This window comes from Gymnoscopelus microlampas, assembly GCF_963454915.1.
Source record: "Gymnoscopelus microlampas genome assembly, chromosome: 17".
NCBI lineage: Eukaryota > Metazoa > Chordata > Actinopteri > Myctophiformes > Myctophidae > Gymnoscopelus > Gymnoscopelus microlampas.
Window position 1 is genome coordinate 14,106,517 of NC_139954.1, and position 9,195 is coordinate 14,115,711.

General features: G+C 42.4%; 1 protein-coding gene across 1 annotated transcript in view; it reads left to right on the plus strand.

Moving 5' to 3' along the window:
* The window catches only part of tmem163a (transmembrane protein 163a), a gene marked incomplete at both ends in the record, with an annotated part of 95,398 nt that extends 90,366 nt beyond the window's left edge, over positions 1-5,032 (plus strand). Inside the window, 3 exons of the mRNA XM_084083787.1 lie at positions 2,277-2,388; positions 2,985-3,126; positions 4,972-5,032. Coding sequence (XP_083939913.1) covers positions 2,277-2,388; positions 2,985-3,126; positions 4,972-5,032 — 315 coding nt within the window. The remainder of the gene's footprint in view (positions 1-2,276; positions 2,389-2,984; positions 3,127-4,971) is intronic.
* Between the last annotated feature and the right edge of the window lie 4,163 nt (positions 5,033-9,195).

Below are 9,195 nucleotides of genomic sequence, written 5' to 3' on the forward strand. Positions count from 1 at the left end.
TCTCTTTCTCACTCTCCGTGTGTCACGCTGTGTCAGGTCAGGGAGGGTAGGCCGGGTATCATTCAGGTATTTTCAATACCGATACCAATATCATGACTTTGATACGGTTTCCTGAATAGAAGATGTACAGATCACCGGATGTGTATCTGTATACATCCAATGAGGATGATACAATGTCCCACAATGCAACAGCACATCCCAGACGTCGACCATGGAACATTTCCCTTTGGGCTCGACCTACTTCCAAGAGTAGGTCTCTGGAACTGAATTTCAACAGACCCTTTATGATCTTGTTCAAGTTAGCGGCACCAAGTATGTACACTACTACTGTCCACTGTTAGGCAAAGGCTGAATAACCCACGGGTCCTTCTGGGAGAAGCTGTGCAGAAGGTGGTGTTCTCAGCCAGCAGTTGTGTGCATGCGTGCGTGCGTGGTAGTTGTTGGCCTCCAAATACAAACAAAACTTTGTCTCGATGATGGTGGCAGAGTGACATCGTGAATGAGGTGCAGCAATGACTTTCGACTGATTAAGCCATTAAGCATCTGTGTTATTTTATATTTCTTTTGGCTATTCAAAAATAGCAGATATACAAGCTCATAGCGCAGTACATGAGCTTGTAGATCTGCTATTTTTGAAAAATCATGACAATTTGTGCAAATATTTGAATATTAAAGCGAACATTTGTAACTAAAACCTTTGCTTCTGGAGGGTCCCTGGAACAAAATATTTTGATATAGGGGGTCCGCGGCGATGCGTACCCGGATTAATTGGGTTAAAGACCATACTATTAGAGTAAATGGTGCATTTATATAGCGCTTTTATCCAAAGCGCTTTACATAGATTGTGCATTACATTCACCCATTCATACACCAATGGCGGAGGAAACCATGCAAGACACCAACCTGCTCATCGGGAGCAATAAGGGGTTCAGTGTCTTGCTCAAGGACACTTTGACACTAACTCTGAGGAAAACCCCAGCCCGGGATCGAACTGGAAACCTTGCTGTTTACAGTTCACTCTACCTGGCCACTCTACCCCTGAGCCACTGCCACCCCTAGAGTGTTATCCAACTTGTTGTGATTGATTATTCCAGTGAGGTTGGTTCATGCCTTCCCCAGGATACAGGCTGAGTGGCCCCACCTTGCCTCTGGAACAGTCCCAGTAATCCTGGGCTTGAACCATCACCTGTGGGTGTCAGCGTCAAATCAAATGCATAAAGCACGTTACAGTACTTTCAGTAGCCTGTAAGCCCCCCAAATGTGGATGATATAGACGTGCACCTCAATTTGAACCCTGTCCATGGGTTTGTCCATGATACTTTGGGGCAATTTCAAGATTTCAAGATTGTATGTTCAACTGTGTTTGAGTTGATTTTCATAGCATTCCTGAGATATAGACTGGTCAAAAACATTTGTTTCAAAAAACCTGGTATTTGTTTCAGATTTCAGCTTTAGATTGTGCCTTTGGCTGGAACGAAGAATGCCCTTTCCCCAAGACTCTGTCCATCCTTTCTTTTTTCTCCCTCTCCCCTGTCTCTCTGGCTCAGGCCAATTAAAACCAATAGTGAGGTGGACTGGGGATGGATAGGTCTTCTGCTGAGTCTCTGCGTGGTTTAGGTTAAAAATACTGTGCACTGAACAGTACTGTATGTGACCTTCCCATCACTAATGGGTCTCTCTCTGACCTTGGGATGTTCTTTCTTTCTTTCTTTCTTTCTCTCTCTCCCTCCCCCTTCCTTCCTTCCTTTCCTAATTTGTGAAATTGTTTCGAAAGGTGGTTTATAAATAATATGTACTTACTTACTTAATTCCTTCCTTCTTACTTTCTTCCTTCTTATGTTTCTTTCTTTCTTTCTTTCTTTCTTTCTTTCTTTCTTTCTTTCTTTCTTTCTTTCTTTCTTTCTCCAGCTATATATACAATGTTTTGTCGACATTTCTCTGTGCAAAAACAGTAAATGCTCTAAAACAGATATTTCCAGACCTTGTTGTGTAACGCACACCTACAGTAGGACATGTCTTGTTGTTTACACTTTTCACTGTTATATTCCTTAGATGTATTACTTTGCATGATTTTATTAACCCACTGTATACTTTACTTTTTCCTCTACTCTCTCTATCTCTGACTCTGTATGTCTGTCTGTCTTGTCTGTCTCTGTCTGTATGTGTCTCTCTCTCTCTCTCTCTCTCTCTCTCTCTCTCTCTCTCTCTCTCTCTCTCTCTCTCTCTCTCTCTCTCTCTCTCTCTCTCTCTGTCTCTCTCTCTCTCACTCTCACTAGGATGATTTTCTTTTCAGTGTGTCCATAGTGAGTGGCATCATATGTATTGTGCTGGCCATTGTAAAGTTTTTGCTGGGGCGAGTGTTGACCAGCCGGGCACTCATTACGGATGGTAAGATACACACATGCACGCTCACACACGTACGCACGCTCACGCACGCACACACGCGCACACACGCACGCACGCACGCACGCACGCACGCACGCACGCACGCACGCACGCACGCACGCACGCACGCACGCACGCACGCTAAACATACCTTCAGGTCTCCAAACACACACTGCACCAATCCAATAAACCTGAGATAGCTCTTCTTCATTGGATTGATTTCCCTCAGGAATGTACACTGACTGTAGGCAAAACCCTCTTATTGTGCGCTTTCACAACACAACATAGAAAATAAAGCTTTATAAAATGTAAAGTGACCATAGGCCTAAAATGCTAGGTGTGTAACTTTTACAAATATATCATACTTTAACCTGTCACAAATAACTCATTGTGTAGCCCTGTTATTCAAACTATTCTCCACATAACACACACACACACGCACACGCACACACACACACACACACACACACACACACACACACACACACACACACACACACACACACACACACACACACACACACACACACACACACACACACACACACACACACGACACACACAGATGTTACATATTTGTACATTTTACTGTGTTGTAGCGTTTAACTCCCTGGTTGGTGGTACTATGGGGTTCTCCATCCTGATCAGTGCTGAGGTCTTTAAGCACCATCCTAATATCTGGTACCTGGATGGAACCTTCGGAGTTCTCATTGGACTCATCATCCTGGGCTACGGTATCAAGTAAGACACACACATTCACATTCACATACACACCTACTGTATAGGGCAGTGATTCCCAACCTAAATAATTGGCAAAACACTAAGATTTCACTAATAATATAACTGTAATTGTTTTTTCTTTAAAACCTTGAAAAGTGTGTTTTCGTAGTGACACCAATTGTAACAGAGATAGGTCCTCTGTTACTTATGTTTGAGATAACCCTCATGTATTGACTGATATTTGCACAGCACATTTGCACTTTTAGTATTTTGCACAGTTCACCTTGCAGTGCAATATGTTTGTAGTGTGAGGTTTTATTGTTGAGGTTGATTGAATGCTTAACAGTACCTGTTTGTTGCCAGCATGATTGGGCTGGACCATATCAGTATAACAGAGGGGGGTTATGACGTGATGTGTGTTTGCAATTGCTAATATTTATGTTGTAGTATAGTGTGGATAAAGAATCATTATTGGTGTAGTTCATGGAGTTTTAATAGATGTTATGAGAGTTCATGTTATCTGTATTTATGTATGTGTATTATCCGGTAATCTACCCCTTGACATGGTTGAGTCCAAACTAATTGCCTCCAGCTGAGTATAAAAGGCTGCCAGCCACAAACACATTCAGTTGGTGGTAGGATGAGAGCTGGACACCACCATGGCATTTGGGTGGAGAGCTTCCTATGTGTTCATGTATTTTTGTATTGTTGGTGAACAATCAGATTAAATACACCTTTTTGGTTGCACCCCTATCAAGGCCTCTGTACTAACTCCAGCTGCAAGTCGGGCACTCTCACACCAATATATAAGAACTTAAAGTACCTTGGTTTCAATGATCCAAGCCGGAACACAATCGATTGATCATTAAAATAAACATGGTCTGAAAATGCAGGCTGACCACTTAACACAGCCATTCACTTTACTTTATTAGTTTATTTAGACAGGGCAGATCGTATCACTGAACAGTACATAATACATATTATGGCACAGATTTTGACCTTCAAGGAGTCAAAGGTTCACTTATAATGGTAAAACGACATGCTCTCCGTGTTTATCTGTGGTGCTTTTTTTTTTTTGTTGATTACTCTTATTTAATGACCATAAAAGTACCATAATCTCTCTCGGTTATCATTAAAGTCTTTCACAGAGGGACGTCTATTACTATAATGCAAAATGTCCAAACATTGACAATGACTACACAAACATAAATCAAAGCAGGCCCATGTGCAGTGTCTCCCTACAGTTCACAAACAGCCCTTTACAGGTAAAGGCGTTGTGCCTCTGGCGTTTCATCCTAGTCCCAGTCTCCCAGTAAAAAATCACTACTGCATACCTGATTAGCTCTCAGAGTTAAATTAACATTGATTTCACAAGATAAATTGGGGCCCCAGAGATAGAAATGCCATTAAATGGGGGTCCGTAGCCAAATGCATGTCAAACTGGGGGTCCTTGACATGAAAAAGTTTGAGAACCACTGCATTAGGCCACGGACCTCCATTTGATGCAATTTTTGTATCTGGTACCTCAATTTACACTGCAAAATCTTAACCAGTGCTTTCCATCGCCTAGGCAGCTAATAAGCCAGATCAGGTACAGTTGAATAATCGAGAAGCATGTTTTTTTTCATATCGACGGGTTTTTTTCTTTCTTTTTTTATAATTGACTAAATCGATTAGTCTGATTAACCGTTTACGCACTATCCATTAGCTATTTTTTTTACATTTTGAATGAAATATTTGTTTTAATTAAAATTGATTATCGATTATTTTCAATAATTGATTAAATTGATTATTTCGAATAACTGTTGCATCCCTTGTTTATTCCACCATTTCTTCTTCTTGAGCTTTTGTTTTCCGTCCCTCCAGACTTCTGATGGACATGGTGCCTCGTGTGAGACAAACCAGGAACTACGAACGCTTTGAGTGAGACACCATGGAACACGTGTATGATGACAAGGGGAATGAAGACACACACACACACACACACACACACACACACACACACACACACACACACACACACACTGACATCCTCCCTGTACCCTGCCCTACCTGTTCTTGTCTTACATACAGTATGTACACGTTTCAAATCCATCTACTGTAGGCATTATGAATTCACAAGCACATCCACACACACACACACACACACACACACACATACACACACACACACACACACACACACACACACACACACACACACACACACACACACACACACACACACACACACACACACACACACACACACACACACACACACACACAGACATGTGTGATAATATGATGTATATATTGTACATAGTACATACATACAGTACACAGTACATACATACAGTACACACACACACACACACACACACACACACACACACACACACACACACACACACACACACACACAAGCAGGCACTCAGACACATTCAGGCAATCATACACACACACACACACACACAAGGGCGCCGATATTTATAAACACCTGCGGGTGCCCAACATGCCATACATGCACGCGCGCGCAGCGCGCGTGCATGTGGGGCCCGTTCGCGCACGCGATAATTAACTTTTTTGGCGGGGTTTTGTAACTTTATTTCGGTTAATTCGGTTTATTCAGTACACAAAATTTACTCTGAACTGAGTATGTTTAAACTCCCCCGCCCCCCCACCCGCGGCCGAAAGAAAAGGCATTATTTTTCTTTGGGTACTTTATTAACAGTTTGCCAATAGTACAGTGGTACTGGTATGATTTTACAACAATGAATGTCAACTCAGACTCACTCATGACTTTACCGACCACGACCACCACCAGCAGCGGAGCTGGCTGTGCTATCCTCCGCTTCCTCCTCCTCCTCCTCCTCCTCCTCCTCCTCCTCACTCTGACTGTGCTGTTCGCCTCGGCGGGTTTGAAGAAATTTAGTTTCTGCTGGGTGAATCTCTTCTTTGCTGAAGGTGCTGGTGGCTTCATCTTGCTATTAGTGCAGTAAAGGCAAGCCTCTCTCTCTTAGTTTGTGAACTTTGTGTTAATTTACCTGCTAGGTGAAGACTGTCTAGAGCCGGCAAAACGTAAACAAATGGGAGCGCGCTGCAAGTACGAGCGGCTGCGCGTTGACTGCGAGTATGAGCGCGTGCACCCCCCCCCCCCTCATACTCGCGCGCGGCGCCCCCCCACCAATGAGTGGATCTCCGAGTTAGACAGCTAGTAGCTACTGTAATGGTTATGGTACTGTAAATCCGGGCACCCACCACTACTGATTTTGGTATCGGCGCCCTTGCACACACACACGCGCGCGCACACACACACGCACACGCGCACACACACACACACACACACACACACACACACACACACACACACACACACACACACACACACACACACACACACACACACACACACACACACACACGTCTGAGAGACTGTGAGGGAAAATATCAAAACGAAAGACCTCATCCCGTTGTCTTGTACGTATGTCAAAAGCCACAAAACATCAGTCAAGCTTTTTGCCGGTTCTTCATCCACCCTCCTCAGCTGTCCCTTGAACGCGCCTTGTCAGTTCATCACACACCACCACACCACCACACATGCAGTGGAAAAAGATGCAAAACGGACATAGAGAAGAGCAAAGAGGACACAGAGTGGCCACAGTGGCTTGACCCCCGTCCACACCATGAGGAGCTTTGTGTTCGTTTCAGCCAAAGACACAGCGCTGACACTGCTGGTATGGAAGAGACTCCTCAAGACTATTAATGCATCTGCACTAAGCTGTAGTACCTTACATCCTCCTCAAAAAAAGGTACAGAGATTTGCCAAAATGTGGGGTGTGTGTGCACAGTAAACTCCTCAGTGTTAATTTATCCATTTGTAACTCTGAGATCGTACAAATAATGGCAAATCGTGGATTTATTTGTACAATCTTAGTTTAATTGGAAATCATGATTTTACAATTTAAGGGATCACAATAAAACCTAATCAAATTGGCTAGGTTTTACACAGCACAATACCTCTTTTTCTACAAGTTACTTTCTGGCCTTATATTTTATCATACAGCTTTTCCGCATTAAGGCCATGTGTCCACCAAAGCGTCGTCGCCCCCCCCCCCCAGCTGAAAATGCAATTCTCTCTCCTTGACACTTCTAACACCCAGTGTTTAAAACATTTCAACTCTTGGTGACCAGAGAATGCCAGACACGAACGCACAGCGGAGAATAGATCACAGCTCATGCTCAGCCCGTTGAAAACAATTCAAAACATACGCTGCACTCAGGAAAACACGGCTAGGTGGACACAGCTCCCATTCTAGTATACTGCTCTGTGCGAGGTCCAGCCTATACCCACAGACTGGAGAGAGAGAGAGAGAGAGAGAGAGAGAGAGAGAGAGAGAGAGAGAGAGAGAGAGAGAGAGAGAGAGAGAGAGAGAGAGAGAGAGAGAGAGAGAGAGAGAGAGAGAGAGAGAGAGAGAGAGAGAGAGAGAGAGAGAGAGAGAGAGAATAACATAGTTCTCCTGAGTCAGCACGACACAGCTTGCAGTGCACATGGTGAAGAGACCTTGAGCTGACTGCATGGGACCTTTATTAACAGAGAGAGAGACACAGTAAAACCCTCAGTGTTAACTAAACTCTGAGCGTGTACAATTTGGTTCCATTTGTACACGCTCAGAGTTACAAATGGATGAATTACTACTGGACTTTACTGTGTAGAAGATAATTTCCTTTTCAGGAGCTAAAGACCTAAGCACACACAGAGGAAGTCATTTGACTTGTTTATATTGAATTGCATATTTGTATGCAATGTGCCTAACTAAGCACATGTTAATGACATGGTCCCAGCAACCATACCTAGTTTCTTACTGAATGAGTGTGATGGATAATGGTAAAATGTGGATTCTATGTGTTTGACTTATCTGACTTTATGTCAGTTTGTCAGTGCCATATTGTACATTTTAGATTTTGCTGACATGTTTGTTTTGTTTGTTTTGTTTTGTGTGTTTTTGTTTACAGTCAGACCATTGTCAATTATTTATTGGAATCTATTCAGGTCCTTTGAGCACCTGCTTAAACAATGAATAGCAGATAGTGGGTCAGGCAATACCAATCAATCGTTGAACGGCAATTAGATCCATAATAAAATATTCCTCCAGGTACAGTATGTTTAAAAGAATAGCCTTACTCTTGGTCAAATTATATATATTCACGTCATGATTCTGTTTCATGGGTTGTAACGTTTAGATAAAACCACACTGCATCGTATAGAAGAGTATTTCTCGTAAACATTGAGAAAGTTCTCATTCATGTGCAATTAATTGTGTTTTTTTGTTCCATTGTTGTGCACTCAATGGGAACTTTGTGATGTCTCCATTGATCTTTTCTGCATACTTGACTTGACACTGCACAAACTGGGCTGAAGTTGGAAAAACTGAAGAGAATACATTAAGCACAATGACAAAGACAAGTCAGTCGTATTATGCCATAGCATATCATCACAGCTCAATGAGACAATTCAAAATGTGCTTTTCCTCCATGTCAAGCCATTATTTATGTTTCATAGGTGTATCGAAGGTCATGTAAATACCATCCACATAAAGTGTACATATGTTTATTACGCTGTTTGGGTACAGTAGTAGCAACAGACGCATACTGTAGGTAGTCATAGTCTGTAAGTATTAGGCCTTTTGAAGTCAGGAATTTGTAGTTCAATTAAAGTACAGGATGGTCAGTGTTACATAGATTAAAAAAACATTACTCTATACTTATAGACGTTTTACAGATTATTATAGACTACTGTTAGTTGAAATGAAAAGAGAAGTCTCACTGTAAGTCTTTACACTGTAAGTTGTATATATCTTGAGAGTGGATGTAGGCATTTATTTCAGCCTGCTGTCCAAAACGTATTAAATGTATAGTTCAATGAAATGTAAAAGCGTTTCATATATTTTCTCACAATGCACATGGAGGTTATTGCTATTGTTGTAGGAGGTGATGTATGTGGGATGGAGGGGGGCAGGGATGCATCCCCTTCTTTACAAATATGATGAATGTCCCACTTGAGTGAACCCAGTGTGGTACACCGAGATTCTGCAGATTTTCCTCCCAAGC